Raw genomic sequence first — 16,638 nt, forward strand, 5'->3', positions numbered from 1 at the left:
GGGGTTAAATTTAAGATCTCTGCCTTCTAATTCTAGGGGTTTATCTGAATCATTCACTTATGTAGATGCACCAAGAAGTCTATACGAGGGTATGTGTTATAGAATGGATTGTAATAGCAAAAGATGGGTAGCAATTTAAATGCCCATCACAGCGGACTGGTCAGATAAAGGTCAGAGAAAGGATCCAGGCAGTGCAGCAGCCATTCTTTGAAGCTGTACACAGAGTGAGGCAGCTCTAGAAGGACTGTATGCATAAGCCAAGTCTGTAATATGCATTTTTTCAGTGAATATAAGCAAGATGCTGAACAATTTATAATGTAACAAAAATTGTTTTTTGAAAGGGAAGATCTGGATGCTAGTTACATGGTTGTGTTCACTTTGTGAAAATCCGTCAAGCAGAACACTTACGATCTGTGCACTTTTCTGTATATATAACATATGTATTAAAAGCTTACAGAGAAATTCCAAAAAGAGAGAAGACAATAGGTATACCTGTGTGTACAGAAAGTGTTACTAGAAGAATAGACAAGAAACTTTTAATGTTGGCTGCCAGTGGGGAGGGGTATTGAGGGATAGATATAGAACAGAGGCCTTTCAGTACTGTATTTCTTTTTCTATGTGTATTACTATTAAAGGAGTTAAGAAGTTTTTCATGAAAATTTTATCATGCCATTTAAATGATAGCAGGAGGGTACAGATTATGGTAGGATTCTGACTACATATATATAGTCAGATAAAGATAAATATTATATAAATATATTTGACATGAATTTAAGAAAGAAAGAATGGGAGGAAATTCAAAGTTAGATATTAACAGATTGTTTTTTCAGGTGATGAAACTGAATTTTTTTTTTCTTGTTCTGTACTTTTCTGTATTTTTCCAAGTTTTCTGTAGTGAGTTTACAATACTTTTCTGAGGGACAAAAATGAAAATATGACTTTTTTAATGCTTAATAACTATCTTTTTACCTGTAGGGATTGCTCTCTGCTCCCTTTCTCACCCCTCTTCCCTCACAAAAACTAGAAAATTTCACAGATGATACTGTTCCATTATCAGTATGTAAGTAACATGAGGCTCTAAGAATATAAATATGGCCCAGGTTACATCATTCCAATAGGAACAGGTGTCCTCATGCTGGAGGAACATTCCAGAGGCAAATGAAAGGTAGGCTCACCCCACCAGCTGCGGTGCCTTTCTTTTCCATCGTCATAGTGTGTAGTCTCATTTCAAGCTGTTGTTTTCTGTAGTAAAGTGTCCTAGACCATTTCAGCCAAGCGATAGCTCATGACTCTCTTTCTGCTCCTTTTTTTATTTCGTATTTTTTAGAATAACTGCACAAAGACTTGCCCACTTGAATAAGTGCTTGATGAACTTTAAGCTAGGGAATTTCAGCTATCAGAAAAACCCTCTGAAATTGGGAGAGCTTCAAGGGAATCACTTCACTGTTGTCCTCAGGTAAAGAGCTGTGGGTATGAATGCAGACCAGAGAGGGTCTTGCTGTGTCACCTTGAGTCTGTTCAGAACAGTTGTTAATCCCAGTGAACTGGTGCAGATGCCCGTGGCAGCCGGGAAGGCGGGGTGGGGCCCAATGAGGCTGGGAGAGCAAACATAGCTGCAGTGTTTGTACCAACACGCCCACCCCTCTAAAAACTCAGCACCACCTTTGGAAAGAAGCTGTCTCCTTGAAATACAAAAGACGGCCTATGATTCCACTCATATTCAGTACCTAGAATAGGCAAATTCATAGACGTAGGATGTAGAATAAAAGTAACCTGGGGTATAAGGTGTGGGCGGGGAGATGGAGAGCTACTGTTTAATAGGTGCGGAGTTTAGATTTGCGAAGATGAAGATAGTGGTAAAGGTTGCACAACGTTGTGAATGTACTTAATGCTACTGTATTGCATACTTAGAAATGGCTAAAAAGGTAAATTTAGTGTTGTGTATATGTCACAATTTTTTAAAAAGACAGTGTCCTCGGGAGGTAGAAAGCTGCAGGGGGCAAGGGAAAGGCACAGAAGCCAAGCCATGTCACTTGTGATATGCATCCCTGAATGTGTTGGCCTGTACATTTTTTCTCTGGGTAATTTGGGCCCCTACAGAAATATTACTGGAACTGACGACCAAGTGGAACAAGCCATGAACTCTCTCAAGGAGATTGGATTTATTAACTACTATGGAATGCAAAGGTTTGGAACCACAGCCGTCCCCACATATCAAGTTGGAAGGTTTGTATTTAATTTCTTAACTTTCGTCTAAAAGAGCTCTCTCCTTAAAAAAAAAGAAGCAGGATGTTTTTTGTTGGTGGTGTTTTTAATTATTTCTAGATTTCCTAGAAAAAATGGAAATCTGGGCCAAACGAAGCAGTGTGTCTCATCCTTTTGGATGACCAACTGATCCACAGCCGCCTTCTGTTTTATGATAATACATGCACAAGGTGAAAAAATAAATCAGAGTTCAAAAAGATATAACTTGAAAAATAAAGTTTTTCTCTCTCCCCTGATAGCCCATCCAGAGATTCTATTTTATTTTCTTTTTTACAGGTAAATCTTGGCTCAGTAAGTGACCCAACAGTAGCAGTTGGGTAACTCAGACCCAAAGTAGCCTGAAGGAGATGGTGTAGTTTATGATCTCTGTTAACAAGTGCTTCCTAGTTTCTTAAACTTGTACCTGCCCTTCCCCCATCCTTTAAAGAAAGTGGTATAGGGTGCAATTAGCAAGTAAAATTTATTTTAAGAACTCTGATTAGCTTTGAGATAACAGGAAATCCCTGTACGGCGAGCTAGAGTGGGAATCCCATCAATAAATACTTGGGTTTATAAACTTACTTATGCTATCCTGCTGTCCAGCAGAGACTGTGTTACCTAAATAATTATTCACCTGGCAGTTAGAACTGTGGAAGTCTGAGTTGGAAGTGATCTGAGAGGTTTAGTTCATGTTCTTCCTGGTGCTTCAAATCCTTTATTTTAGCAAAGATGAAATCTCGGCTTAGGGAGCCTGCCCAGGCTCACTAGTTGGTCAGGTGCAGCACTGAGAATAGAGGGGCTTTTCTTGAATCAGTCCATGGTTCAGCAGCTGACTCCATGAAGTTGCATTTGTTCATGCATCTTTAAGAGCACAAAATGAAAAATATCATGTAGTATTTCCTCTACCTCTTTGAGGCAGTGTTAGGGTTAAAAGCTCAGTCAGAAGGGGTAATTCCCTGGCAGTCCAGTGGTTAGGACTGTGCGCTTTTGCTGCCTAGGGTCTGGGTTCAGTCCCTGGTGGGGGAACTAAGATCCCACAAGCCTTGCGGTTCAGCCAAAAAAAAAAAAAAAAAAAGGCAAAACCAAACCAAACCCCTCAGGCATTGAAGTCAGATTTCAGTTCTGAGCCTCACATTAGTCATCTGTGAAATGGAAAGGATAACACCTACCTCACAGGGGTGGTGAAAATGAAGTAAGATGAAGTCTATGCAATACCTGTTTCTATGCTGAGCAGATAGGAAGTGCTCAATAAATGGAAAGTAATATATTAAAATTAGAATATACTAACCAGAGGAAAAAAATGTTGCCAGGAAGAACACTGTAATAAATAATAATCACTATTATTAGATAATAAAAGATAATATTTTCAGTCTTGCTAATGTTCAGAGGACATTGATAATGAAGATGCTAATTGTACTGTGAGACAGAATATTTAAGAGAAGGCTGTATCACCCGTTGAATTTGTAGCTAATTTGGCAGAACAGCAGCCATGGGACCCTGTAAATTTTGCACTCCAAAGAAAATGTAAAATAGCTAATGAAAATGATACCAGATTTATTCAGGGCCAAAGTTGCATTAACATGCCCAAGTATAAAGTCAGTATATAATCCATTCAGAATTCCTAACCAACAATTTGTAAAACACAAGAATGTTTCCTAGTTTCAGAGTAGCCCATTGTTACCACCACAGGACCACCTAAAGAAAAAAACCCTCAGTTTATAGTTTAAAGGTGGAAGAATGACTTGAATCCAAAATATTTAAAGAACTGTTATGACTCAAAAACAAAAAGACAGATAACCTAAAAATGGTCAAAAACCTGAGTAGACATTTCTCCATAGAACATAGACTAATGGCCAATAAGCACATAAAAAGATGCTTGACATCACTAAGGAATCACTAATCACTGGGAAAAAGCAGTTCAAAACCACAATGAGATACTACTTCACACCCAGTACAATGGCTAAAATCAGAAAGACAGTAAATAAGTATGGGTGGGGGACTTCCTTGGTGGTGTAGTGGTTAAGAATCCACCTGCCAGGCTTCCTTGGTGGCGCAGTGGTTAGGAGTCCACCTGCCAATGCAGGGGACTTGGGTTCGAGCTCTGGTCTGGGAGGATCCCACATGCCACAGAGCAACTCAGCCCCTGCGCCACAACTACTGAGCCTGTGTACTGCAACTGCTGAAGCCCTCATGCCTAGAACCTGTGCTCTGCAATATGAGAGGTCACTGCAATGAGAGGCCCACACACCGCAGCGAGGAGCAACTAGAGAGAGCCCGTGCACAGCAACCAACACCCAACGTGGCCAAAAATAAAAATAATAAATAAATAAATAAATAAAAAAGAATCCACCTGCCAAAGCAGGGGACATGGGTTCAATCCCTGGTCCGGGAAGATCCCACATGCCGTGGAGCAACTAAGCCCCTGTGCCACAACTACTGAGCCTGTGCTGTACAGCCCGTGAGCCACAACTACTGAAACCCGTGCCCCCTAGAGCCCACATGCCTCGACTACTGAGCCCGTGCACCGCAACTACTGAAGCCTGCGCACCTAGAGCCCATGCTCTGCGACAAGAGAAGCCACTGCAACGACGAGTAGACCTGGCTCGCCGCAACTAGAGAAAGCCCACGTGTAGCAACGAAGACCCAATGCAGCCAAAAAAGAAAAAAAAGTATTGTTGAGGATGTGGAGAACTTGGACCTCTCATGACCTGCTGGTGGGAATCTAAAATGGTACAGCCGTTTTGGGAAGTAGTCTGGGTTTTCCCTACACGGTTAAATAATAGGGTTACCATATGACCTAGCTATTGTGTTCCTAGGAATATACTCAAGAGAATCGAATACATATGTCCAACATGAAAATTTACACTGATATTTATAGCAGCCACAATTATGGAAACAACCCAGATGTCTATCAGCTGATAGATGGATAAACAAAATGTGGCATATTAATACAATGGAACATTATTCAGCAGTAAAAGGGGACGAAGGACTGATACATGCTATGACTTGAATGAACCTTTAAAACATGCTCAGGGGAAGAAGCTAGTCACAAACGGCAACATAGTGTATGATTCATTATGTATGAAATGTCCAGACTAGGCAAATCCATAGAATCAGAAAGTTGATGGGGCAGAGGTCATGGAGAATAAGTGGCTGCTGATGGGTTAGGGTTAGGATTTCTTTTTGGGGTGATGAAAATGTTCTAAAATTGATTGTGTAATGTTGCAAAATTCAGTAGTATACTAAAAGTCATTGAGTTGTGCACTTAAAGGATAAATTATGTGGTATGTGAGTTATACCTCAGTAAAACTGTTTAAAAAAAAGTGGAACAAATCCTAATATATATGGTCAGATGATTTTTGACAAGGGTGACAAGATCATTCAATTGGCGAAAGGACAACTTTTCAACGAGTAAGTGTTGGGGATACTGGCTATCCACCTGCAAGAAAAAGAAAATGAAGTTGGAACTTTACTTTTACACCATATTAAAAAACTTAGGGCTTCCCTGGTGGCGCAGTGGTTAAGAATCCTGCCAATGCAGGGGACATGCGTTCGAGCCCTGGTCCGGGAAGATCCCATGCACTACGGAGCAACTAAGCCCGTGTGCCACAACTACTGAGTCTGCGCTCTAGAGCCCGCGTGCCACAAGTACTGAAACCCGCCTGCCTGCCTAGAGCTCATGCTCCTCAGCAAGAGAGGCCACCGCAATGAGGAGCCCGCGCACCGCAACGAAGAGTAGCCCCCGCTCGCCGCAACTAGAGAAAACCCGCATGTAGTGATGAAGACCCAACGTAGCCAAAAATAATACAAAAATAAAATAAATTTATTTTTTAGAAAATTAAAAAAATAAAAAAAGAAGGTGGAAGAAGGAAAGATACTGTCAGAAAAAATAGAAAACATTTTAATGTGTGGTGAGCCAGATAGGATGGCTTGTTATAAACCAAATATATCCATCTTTAATATGGCGATATATACTGAACCTTCACGTGTGTGGTAGTATCTTAAAAGTGTTAAAAAGTCCTGTAGTTGAGAAATTCTAATATATTACACCAGATATTGGCAGACTTTCTCTGTAAAGGTAAATATTTAGGCTTTGTGGGCCATGGAGTGTGTGTAGTAGCTACTCAGCACTGCTGTTACAGTGTGAGAGTAGCCAGAAATAGTACATAAATTAAGGATCACGGATGTTTTCCAATAAAACTATTTACAAAATCAAGTGGCCAGCCAGATAACAAAGGTTTTTGAGCACAGAAGTCTTTTTCCATGAAATCTGGCACACTAGTTCCTAGTCTTGAATTAATACTGTACTCTTTTTGGAAATGTTACTGAAGGCCTAGGCAGCTGAATAACGTGTCACTCAGGAGTATATTTAAAGACTGATAGAGCATGGCTTGTTCCAGGACTTCAAGGATGGCCAGCAGTGGGATATCTATTAATCTAATTCATTGCATTAGTAGGTTAAATATCCATATGATCTCATCAGTAGATAAAACATCATTTTGTATAATTTAATACATAGAAATATATAGATTAACTTAAACGTGAAAAATAAAAACGCTAGTTAAGTAGAAAAACAGAAAAATTAATAGAAGGGATTTTTATTTTCTTATGGTAGGGAGGGCCTTTCTCAGTATGACTCCAAGAGCAGAAATCTTAACTATAAAAAATGTTCAGATACGATACATGAAATACAACCTCTGTGTGATAAAAGAGAGTATAATAAAAGTTAAAGAAAAAACTGCATACACTTAAAGATCAAGTAAGTCTTGAAAACTACTCTCTGAAGTGTTAACAGTGTTTATTTTTTAAAGGTTAGATATCAGGTAACCTTTCTTATGTACGGTTTAATTTTAAAGAAGCATGTATAACTTATAATCAGCAAATGTAAAGATACTTCCATTTTGGCAAGAATAATAGAGAAGGATAAATTGTATTTATTCTCTTTATCTAGGCAAGAAAGTATTTAACATGGGAGACTTTTTTTGAGAAGTTTCAAATAAGTTTTAGTATATAAAGACAACTTTGATTTATACAGATAATACCATGTATAACAGCTTAAAGCATGACTAGGTAGTATTTATACTATAACAGCTTTCTAAAACTGTGAAATGATATTAAATGTTATGAGTAAACATTATATTTTTAATTTTCTTCTCTTAAGTTCTTTTGACATTTACATTTGAAACCTATGTTATATTAGTTTTTCTGCTTATTTTAAGTTTAATAAAATATATAAAGTTAATATGGTTTGTTACTCCACAGGCTTGGGCAAATAAAATTCATCTTAATGCAAAATTAAGTAAAATAAATGCTGTTTAATTTTAGAGCTATACTACAAAATTCCTGGGCTGAAGTCATGGATTTAATATTGAAACCCCGTTCTGGAGGTGAGAATAAAAATAATCTTAAGAAAAAAAAAAGAATATATGACTAGGTATTCGTGGAATTGCTTTGAATTGAAGTATAGGTACAAATTGGGATCATTATTTCAGAATTTTTAAAACTGTTTTTAAAGTAAAAAGTATAGTTTATGTCTTTTTTTATACAAGTTTTATGTATATATTTGAGATTTATAATTTATATCTTATTTTCAGGTCTTTAGCTCATCTAATTTATTAATTCATAAATGAATACATTCATTTCCTTTTCTCCATGCCGTATTAAATCTCTGAACATATAGGAATCCAAACAGATTTCACTGGTGGTTATTTTTTAAAGCAAAATGTAATACAATATAAAAACTTGGCAAAAACACACTGAGGATTTTTAAGTTTGGAGAGTTCATTAAAAACTAATGTCATACTGTATGGAAAAGGATTTAAGTACCACTTTACAAATCAGCAAAATAATTATGCCCACTTTGGATAATTATTCATTTGCAAGTTAAAAGAGATAAGGTTATCTAATTTTATGGAAAGTAACCCATTAAATTTGACAATACAATAGAAAAAGAGAGGGAAGGAAGAAAGGACTACCAAGGTTTTGTCTGATGTTGAGTCAGCTTGATAATGAACAGTCATTGGCTTTAAGTCCTGGGGTGGTAGCATGTTGAAAGCCATGTAGTTCTGTAAACTTTCTGCCCTTCCCATCTTTTCACTTTCTGATGATTATTCTCAGGTGACCAAAAGCGCTTCAGAGTATCTCTCTTACAAATAGCACTTTCTAATTTTGTGTTCTCTGTGAAGTGTTTTAAGTTATAGAACTGTCTTTTGGATAAATTGTTTAATCACAGCTTTTTTTCCCCCCACCAGCTGAAAAGGGGTACTTGGTTAAATGCAGGGAGGAATGGGCGAAGACCAAAGACCCAGCCGCTGCCCTCCGAAAACTACCTGTCAAAAGGTGTGTGGAAGGGCAGCTTCTCCGAGGACTTTCAAAATACGGACTGAAGAATATAGTCTCTGCATTTGGCATAGTGAGTGCAATTTGTGAAGTCAGGCACTGACTCGAGGTGGCTCAATGCTTTGAACTTTTTATCTTTAAATATTTTACTAAATTTTGGAAGAACAGAAGGTAAATAAGGATCCTTTGGCGATCTCTGAGAGGGGTGTTGCCTGCGGGATCCTTGCTGAGACCCTGGGTGGTGATAGGGGAGGGTGGTGGGTGCAGGCAGTGGGGCAGTGGTTGTTAACATGCAAGGCACGAGGAAAGCATCTGTGTGGAAAATACCTACAAGGAAGTTTAAAAAGTATCTTGGTATTTGAGAAATTCGGAACCCATCATAGAGTTCATTTCTTAGTCTCTGTAGCATCAGAGCTGTAACCTGCTTCAGTGAAAGGGTTGCACAGTAAGTGATCTAAATGACTACATTTTAGGGTGGTTTCTCTGTGGTGATTCAAGACTGGGTAGCATCATGGTAAGTGTAGCCTATACTGGTGTTTGTGTACTATAGTACAGGTAGACTAACTCCTAACTGTAAGTCTTGATTACTCTCCCCCAGATGTACAAAAAAATCAGGATTCCTGCATTTTTTTGGGATGCAGGATGCCTGCTGCAGGAAATTAGTTGTCAGTTCAGTCATACAGGCTTTCTCCTTCCATAGAATTAGAAAGCACTGTTAGCTCTATGATTGAGGTGTAAATTCCTTGAGTTTGAAGTCTATATCTTTGATTTAGGGTATAAATTCCAAAGCACTTGCTTTCTTCACATGAACGTCTGAACTGTGGGTGCAAAACGGGAGCCGCTGCAGCTGCTGCTGATCATGAACACCCCCTAGTCTGAGGGCTTCCGTCTCTAAAATTGGTGGCTGTGTGTCAGTTACTGTTTCTATAGGCTGTTAGAAAAATGGGAGATTGAAGTTACGAGTTTCTTGGACTAGGGGCACCACGAAACAAGTGGGATGTCTTGGAAAGTACAGTACTTTTAATATTTGGAATGTATATATTTTTTTCTCTTGCCTGTTTTTATTTTTCTCCCATCAGATACCAAGAAACAATCGCTTAATGTATATTCATAGCTATCAGAGCTATGTGTGGAACAACATGGTGAGCAAGAGGATTGAAGAGTACGGACTGAACCCTGTCGCGGGGGACCTTGTTCTCAAAGGAGGTAAAAGGGCAGACACCATCCTTGCTCACCCAAACTTGGGTTCAGTTATTTGACACCAGTGCTTAACATCCAGCCTGGCTGCTGGTTAAGATAGCTGTCTGGTAAGCTTGCAAGGGAAAGACATTGTAAGCTCAGACCGACTGGTATGGATCTGTCATATGTAATGAAAAATAGGCATCTGATTCGAAAATATGCACCTGACTCTCTCCGGGCTTCCATTTTCTCAACTAGGATAAGATTTGGACTAAGTGTTGCCTAAGATCCCTTTGCAAACCCTAATCTGGGTCTAGCTAATACTTCTCTACACTTCTGGGCGTCCTTCAGCCTCCCTGCTGTCGTTGGCCAGTCTTAAAGAGTTTCTTTAAGTCAACACAAGACTGGAGTGCACTTTACCTGGGGCTGGGATATCGTAGACATTTAGTGCACACTCTGTGCCTGAAATGTTCATAAGACATGCAAACAGTCCCATCTGCTGTTGAGCCCTTACTGTGTGCTGGGCCTTCTGCTAAGTAAGCCCTTTACCTGCATCCTCTAGTTTAAAGCTCAGTATTACTGTGAAGCATTCTCTCTGTTCCTCACACGAGGTTCAGTCACTTACCCCAAGTTTCCACAGCTGGTTAAAAAAAAAAGACAAGGCTAGGACTTCCCTGGCGGGCCAGTGGTTAAGACTCCGCGCTTCCACTTCTGGGGACGTGGATTTGATCCCTGGTCAGGGAACTAAGATTCCACATGCCACTCAGTGTGGCCAAAAATAAATAAATAAATAAACATTAATTTTTTAAAAAAATTAAAAAGAGAGAGAGAAGTCTGGGAATCAAATCAAGTCTGTTTCCAAAGTCCATTTCTTCCTGGCTACTTCCTGGAGACAGTCTGCTCATCTGCAGGTGTGCCCAGTAAATGCACTAAAGCTTTTCATTTGTATGGAAATTTTAATTAATCTTTTCCTGATTTAATTTTTCCTCACCCAATATTGATCACATCTGGTGTATTTTAATGTCCCCTGTGCCACCACATTTCATCCTCTAAATACAGACAGGGTTTTTTTTCCCCATTGTTTATGCTTTTAGCAAAATGCATTCATCTGTGATAACTTTCCAAATAGTATTTTGTAGTGTTGTCTGATGAGGAAAAAGAAGCTAAAAGCCAGGAGTCCTAAAACGTGAGGGTGCAGCTGAGAAATAGATTATTTTTAGTTTTCTACTTTTTCTGAATCCACGATATTTATTTTTCGGGTAGAATAGAAAAGACAGAAAGGTATATATTCCAAATTAATTTCTCTAAGCTTCATGGGGCACTGAACCTGGGCACGCTTGCATTTCTGATTGCTTAGATGTGTAATTTTAGAAGGTTGGGCTTGTGGAAATACTGCCTGTTTTCTTAATTCTTCTTAATTTATCCATTGGTATATTTTCAGCTGCAGTTACCTGTATTGAGGAAGACGATGTTAATAATTACTCCATCCATGATGTGGTAATGCCCTTGCCTGGTTTTGATGTTATCTACCCCCAGCATAAAAGTAAGTTCCCTCTGGGGAAGATAGTTAAAGTCGGACATAATTAAGCCACTGGCAGCCAAGAGTCGAGAGAGGGGAAAAAAAATCCGTATTTTAAATATGATTTTAGAACTTTAATTTCCATCCGACTTGAAAAAAAATGTTTAGATTTCAAACATACATAAGCCGTGTTTGCTTATAAAAGTCTCCCTGAAATAGATGCATTCAGATGGATGATTTAAATTAAGAAATCAGGTGGTGGAGGTGGTGGTGATGGTGATAGTGTTGGTATCCTTATTGTTGTGGCTGTTATTATTGGCACTGTTATTTAAAATTTCTGAAATTCACTAATTCTTACTAAGGATGGAAGGGTTAGGAAAGAGTCATTGAGAAAGAGAATGGATAATTATACTTTAACATTGCTTTTTTTAACCTTTTTTTTTTTTTTTAAACCGCGTTAAGTAATACCTGTTCATTGTGTTTCAAGCGTCAGTGGGCTCAGCAGTTTACAAACTGGAATCTTAGCATTCCCTACCCTTATTTCCCATTCCCCAGAGGCTGATAAGAATTACTTCTGTACCTTCATGGATGCCATTTTGACAGGGGAATTGGAACTTTTACTGTTGAAGGATTCAGAAATTGTAAAAAAGAAAGCAGCCCTGAGCATGGGACTACCCTGGTGGAACTGACCCTGGAAGTTTACTCCTCACCAGGGCTGGTCTGTCGGAGGTGTTTTCCTGTTAAAACATCTTTTGTCTCAAGAGCCCAGAATTAGTTTACTTATCAACGTTATATTCCTTGAAATTACAGAATGATTAGGATTAACACCCTTCTTTGATAAGGCAAATACTTATAAAAGAGTTGAGTGGTAGTCTGCCATTTACATGTTGACTAATCAGACTGCTGTGTGAGGTTGGCCTCGTGGAGGGAAAAGGATTAGACAAGAGCAGGGAGAATGAATAAGGGCCGTAGACACGGGTGGGGTGGCCTGCCTGTGCTCCGTGGATGGCACAGGTGGTGCAGCGAGGAACCGGAGACCAGTACCAGGAGGTAGAGAAGGAAGGCACTGAGATGCTTGGAGCCACACTTGCCCTCTTTCCAGGAGAGAAAAAAAAAGCATTCTTTTCTTCTTTCTGGTACCTCTCAAGGTCAGAAACTTTGGGCTAGTTAGTATCATTTAAAACATACATTCAGCTTAGCCTTTGACAGAGCCGATTGTGGAGACCTCGTGGCCAAGACAGGGGATCACAGACTGGCTGGGTGGTGGTTCAGGCATGTGGATTCATGACCTAGGCACACTTGGTGTCAGCAGTGCTCAGTTAGGGATCCCTGCTGTCCTCACAAGTGGGTCGTGAGGGAGTCTTTCCTTGACCCTGGTCTAAGCAACGTTTTTTACGAATGACGTGAGTAAAGAAATCTGCTTATCATATTTGCAAGTAGTATAACCCAAAATAGTTAATTATATGGAAAATAAGTATTTAAAAAGAACTGCAGAGGGCATTTAATAGGGTTAAATGTAAATTCTCATGTTTACGTTCAAAGATCAAGTGTACAGATGGAAAAGGCCAGTTTGGTGGTAGTCTACATGAAAAGTATCCGGTGTTACTATTAACGTAAGCCTGTTACCCAAGGCAGATGCGGGATCGGTGGGGAGTACAGAAATATCAAAGGAGGGACAGTTGGAGGAACTTGTTGGTCTAGAGGAGATCATGGCTTAAAGGCCCAGTACTTACGAACACATGTGGAAGAAAGCAATTAATCTGTGTTCCAGAGCAGTTGACAGGAGTCACACGAAGACATATTTCAGCATGGCACAGAAAAAATTTTCCAATAATTGCGTGCCTCACAAAGTGGTAGCTCCCCGTAAATGGCAACGTGAAAGCAAAGGCTGGATGACTGTCTCTCTCTGGTGTTGTAAAAAAGTTTCTACATCAGGTGCGAGGGTGAGCCAGATGGTGTTCCCAGGTCTCTTATTTTTATACATTTATTTATAACTACCTTCTTCCGGAAGGAGTTAGAGGCTCTGTATATGGTCTCTTCCAACTCTGAGTACATATACATTGTAGTTGAGTAACTTCTGATGAAGTGGCCTTTTGTAGCCATCTTGGGACCCTTAACCCCAGATACTGTGCCTGGTTGCAAAAATAACCTACAAGTCGACCAAACCTAAACTGGAGACACCTAGTACTAGTTAGTAAGTCAGTACGTTTTAATTCCAGAGAACAGATTGGATTGTAAATTGAGATGATTAATTTTGTTAAGGTGACAGAATTTATGTTACGCTCTATAGTTCAAGGTAGCTTGCTGACATGCTGCATTCCAACTGATTTTGTTTTATATTAGTTAGTGAAGCCTACAGGGAAATGCTCACAGCGGACAATCTTGATATTGACAACATGAGACACAAAATTAGAGATTATTCCTTATCAGGGGCCTACCGAAAGATCATTATTCGTCCGCAGAATGTCAGCTGGTGAGTAATAGTCTGGAATGAAATAGAACTGAACCACTAGATTTTAACCTTTTTCATTATATAAATATTTTTCATTGCTTACAGCCTGGCATAAAATTGTTATTGCTGTTATTGAATACTGTTCTCATTACTGCTACTACCTGGTATTTTTCAAATTATCAGGAGATAAATGAATTCAAATATATAGTGAAAGTGGCTAAGTTTACATCTTCCTGACATTGCTAAATTATTGAAGAGATGTGCAGAGAATGAACTTTTTCCCTATTCCTAAAAAACTGAGATTTTCAAGTTACCTTACTCAGAATTAGCTGTGAGTTCCACACTGATATGGTTGTTTCATTATCATGTTTCTAGAGAGAAAAAGATACTTGTATTACCCATTTTAAAATACTTTAATACCTAGTATTATGTAAAGCTTTATTTGATAATTTAAACAATTAAACCCTGGACTAGTTGCCCACTGTCAGGAAGTCCTCTTCCTTCTCTCCATCTCTTCTCCCTTTTCCTTTTCCCTCCTCTTCTCTGGATTGTGGGAAGAGGCTGACAGGGTTGGCCTCCATCTTGCCAGAGAGCAGTTTCTCACAGCAACGTGGTGGTGTTAGTGGTGATAACCGCCCTGGAGAAAGTACAGATGCTGTGATTAATTCAGTTGCATCTCTGCCAAGTGAAGTTTACTACTTACCAACTACATACAAAAGGAATTTCCATCCTAGGGAAACATTTTTTATTTTTACCATAGGCTGGCATCATCTGTCACCTTGCTATATAGTATTTCTCTATAAAATATGGCCATATTCTGTTATTGAATACTCCCACCTAGAATTATTTACACTAGGCCTGTGTGTTTTCCTTGCTAAACAAATGGTGATGAGTAACTTAGTGCCTGTTATGGAAATTCACATTCACACTTTTCTTTATATGTTTCAAAGGGAAGTCGTTGCATATGATGATCCTAAAATTCCACTCTTCAACACAGATGTGGACAACCTAGAAGGGAAACCACCACCAGTGTTTGCTTCTGGTAAGTTTACTCAGCCATCAGTTCTGTGTCAACTTTGAAATGCTTTCTCATACAAAAACATATTTTTTTAAAAAATCTTATAATCACCACCATCTCCCAACCCATTCTATGATTTCTATTTTGTGTTTGTCATCTTAGTTTTATGATTACAGTTGGAGGTCAGTGATTAAAAGAGTATTTCCCACTGAAAATGAATGAACATTATAGAAGGTTGTGATATTAGGTGATTGAATATCCTCCCCACTCCCATAGAGAGTTAACAAAGTTAAGTGAAAACCCAGCAAGAGAGTCTAAAATGCCTTTTCATTGTCAAATTCTTGTTGCCATTCCTTTGTCTGTTTTCACCCTGTACTGTAAATTTTTTTTTTTTTCATTTTACGTGTGTTTCTCTCCTATGCTCTTCTGTCACCTACCCTTTCTATGAAGGTTCCAGGTAGAATTACTATAGAGATTCAGCTGGATCCTTCACTCACAGATCTCTTACTTCCATGCCTCATTTTCTGAGGCCCCATGGGAAGTAGGCTGAAGAAAGGAGCACAGTTCTTTTATCTGTATAGAGATTATGTGACTCGCCCCAGTCTGTCTGCAGCTGCCTTACTTTCTGACTGTTCTTTCTTGCCTGGCAGAAGGCAAATACAGAGCTCTGAAGATGGATTTTTCTCTCCCTCCTTCTACCTACGCGACCATGGCCATTCGCGAAGTGCTAAAAATGGATACCAGCATCAAGAACCAGACCCAGCTGAATACCACCTGGCTCCGCTGAGGCCTTTGTCTCCAGATTAGAAAATGCAGACACGTTTGCTGGCTTCCTGTTCATTTTCCTCTTAGTACAGACCCCTATGTGGATTTTGGATCTTTGTACTAAAAAAGCTGTTTGTATTTTTCCAAGTTTTTATTAGCTTAATTTGCAGTATTTGTACATACATACAAATTTTGAGGATCCTGATTCTAGCTCAAAGAATATCAGTTGGTTAGAATATATTTCAGGTGCTTAAATCATAGTAAAACATCAGCTTTACTGGCTTTATAATCATTTAAAGGAATTTGGTTTAAAGTAGCAGTTTTAGGTTTTGCTACATTCTTCGAAGGACAACAGTAATTTTTTTTTTTTGACAACAGTAATTTTTAACGCATCCATGAATGGAGTACATAGCAATGGATTTTAAGAGAAAGCAAAACAAATCTTGGCTATGGATAAATAATTAGAGTGAGCCTTCCCCCTAGAACCTGTGAATATAAATAACAGTACTCATGTTTGTTTAAATGGTGATAAAATATCCACAAGTTTAAAAACACCAAGTGATTGTCATTATCCAGCTCATGAACCAGGTTCAGGTAAGTGTTTATAGACTTCAGTTGCAATAGCTTTTGCATTTATTATTATCATTGGCTTGCAGGAGAGTTGCATCAGTAGGGCTTTTTGTTTCTTGATGTAAACATGTCCACCTCTTTTTGTTAGTTAAGGTCTAATTTTTATTCTAAATGCCTTTTATGTTCAGAACTCCTTCCACTGGACTGATTGATATCTGCCCGAAAATAAATGATAGAGAAGAAAGCTTTTGAAAACTTACAAGGGCTCCTCCTATCAACAGCATTATCCTTTGTTATTCACGGCTTAGGTATTTCCAGTTCTGGCCATGCATAAAACTTTGCTCTGGTGTGAAAGCATAAATATGCCTTCCCAAAGGTGTGTGACATAATTGTACCATCATTTCTAGAACGAAATATAATAAATATTTTAAAACACTCAGTTCTACTGGTTATGTTAATAAATGAAATAAATACTTAAACTGAATGCAAATGAGAATGTTGGCGCTGCTGAAGGTGAGAAACTAAGTGAATGAGAGATCCTCAGAAAAGGTG

At 38.8% G+C, this 16,638-nt stretch overlaps 1 protein-coding gene across 1 annotated transcript in view; it reads left to right on the top strand.

Moving 5' to 3' along the window:
• PUS7 (pseudouridine synthase 7) overlaps positions 1–16,429 on the top strand; it is a 57,711-nt gene extending 41,282 nt beyond the window's left edge. Inside the window, exons 8-16 of the mRNA XM_082846416.1 lie at positions 1,328–1,456; positions 2,101–2,226; positions 7,570–7,631; positions 8,496–8,656; positions 9,663–9,789; positions 11,204–11,305; positions 13,625–13,754; positions 14,684–14,775; positions 15,402–16,429. Coding sequence (XP_082702542.1) covers positions 1,328–1,456; positions 2,101–2,226; positions 7,570–7,631; positions 8,496–8,656; positions 9,663–9,789; positions 11,204–11,305; positions 13,625–13,754; positions 14,684–14,775; positions 15,402–15,538 — 1,066 coding nt within the window. The 3' untranslated portion in view covers positions 15,539–16,429. The remainder of the gene's footprint in view (positions 1–1,327; positions 1,457–2,100; positions 2,227–7,569; positions 7,632–8,495; positions 8,657–9,662; positions 9,790–11,203; positions 11,306–13,624; positions 13,755–14,683; positions 14,776–15,401) is intronic.
• Positions 16,430–16,638: the final 209 nt, after the last annotated feature.

The sequence above is a fragment of the Leucopleurus acutus genome (genome assembly GCF_964270905.1).
Source record: "Leucopleurus acutus genome assembly, chromosome: 9".
Lineage (NCBI taxonomy): Eukaryota > Metazoa > Chordata > Mammalia > Artiodactyla > Delphinidae > Leucopleurus > Leucopleurus acutus.